This window comes from Penaeus monodon, chromosome 24 (assembly GCF_015228065.2).
Source record: "Penaeus monodon isolate SGIC_2016 chromosome 24, NSTDA_Pmon_1, whole genome shotgun sequence".
In the NCBI taxonomy this organism is placed as follows: Eukaryota; Metazoa; Arthropoda; class Malacostraca; order Decapoda; family Penaeidae; genus Penaeus; species Penaeus monodon.
In genome coordinates, this window is record NC_051409.1 from 19,414,783 (window position 1) to 19,415,046 (window position 264).

At 29.9% G+C, this 264-nt stretch overlaps 1 protein-coding gene across 1 annotated transcript in view; it reads right to left on the bottom strand.

The window, feature by feature from the left end:
• LOC119588637 (transcription elongation factor, mitochondrial-like) overlaps positions 1-264 on the bottom strand; it is a gene marked incomplete in the record, with an annotated part of 108,252 nt that overhangs the window by 101,723 nt on the left and 6,265 nt on the right. The window contains 1 exon segment of the mRNA XM_037937274.1: positions 162-264. Within this exon segment, the coding sequence (XP_037793202.1) occupies positions 162-221 (60 nt within the window).

Below are 264 nucleotides of genomic sequence, written 5' to 3' on the forward strand. Positions count from 1 at the left end.
TTTAAAACCCCAATCCTTAGGCATGAACAATTTGTCATACCTATATGTATAAGCAGTAAAAACTAAGTGATATACTGAGAGGTTATGTATGATATGTAATGATATCTCTTTGTTGATACTCACTATATTTGTTAACCTTGAAACATCAATTACATACTTACATTTGTTTGATTTGAACTTCCATAAATTCTTGAAAGACGTATTGCTGATAGGAATGCCATTTTTCCAGCTGCTGCTTTCTTCTTTTATAGGGTTTAAATTATA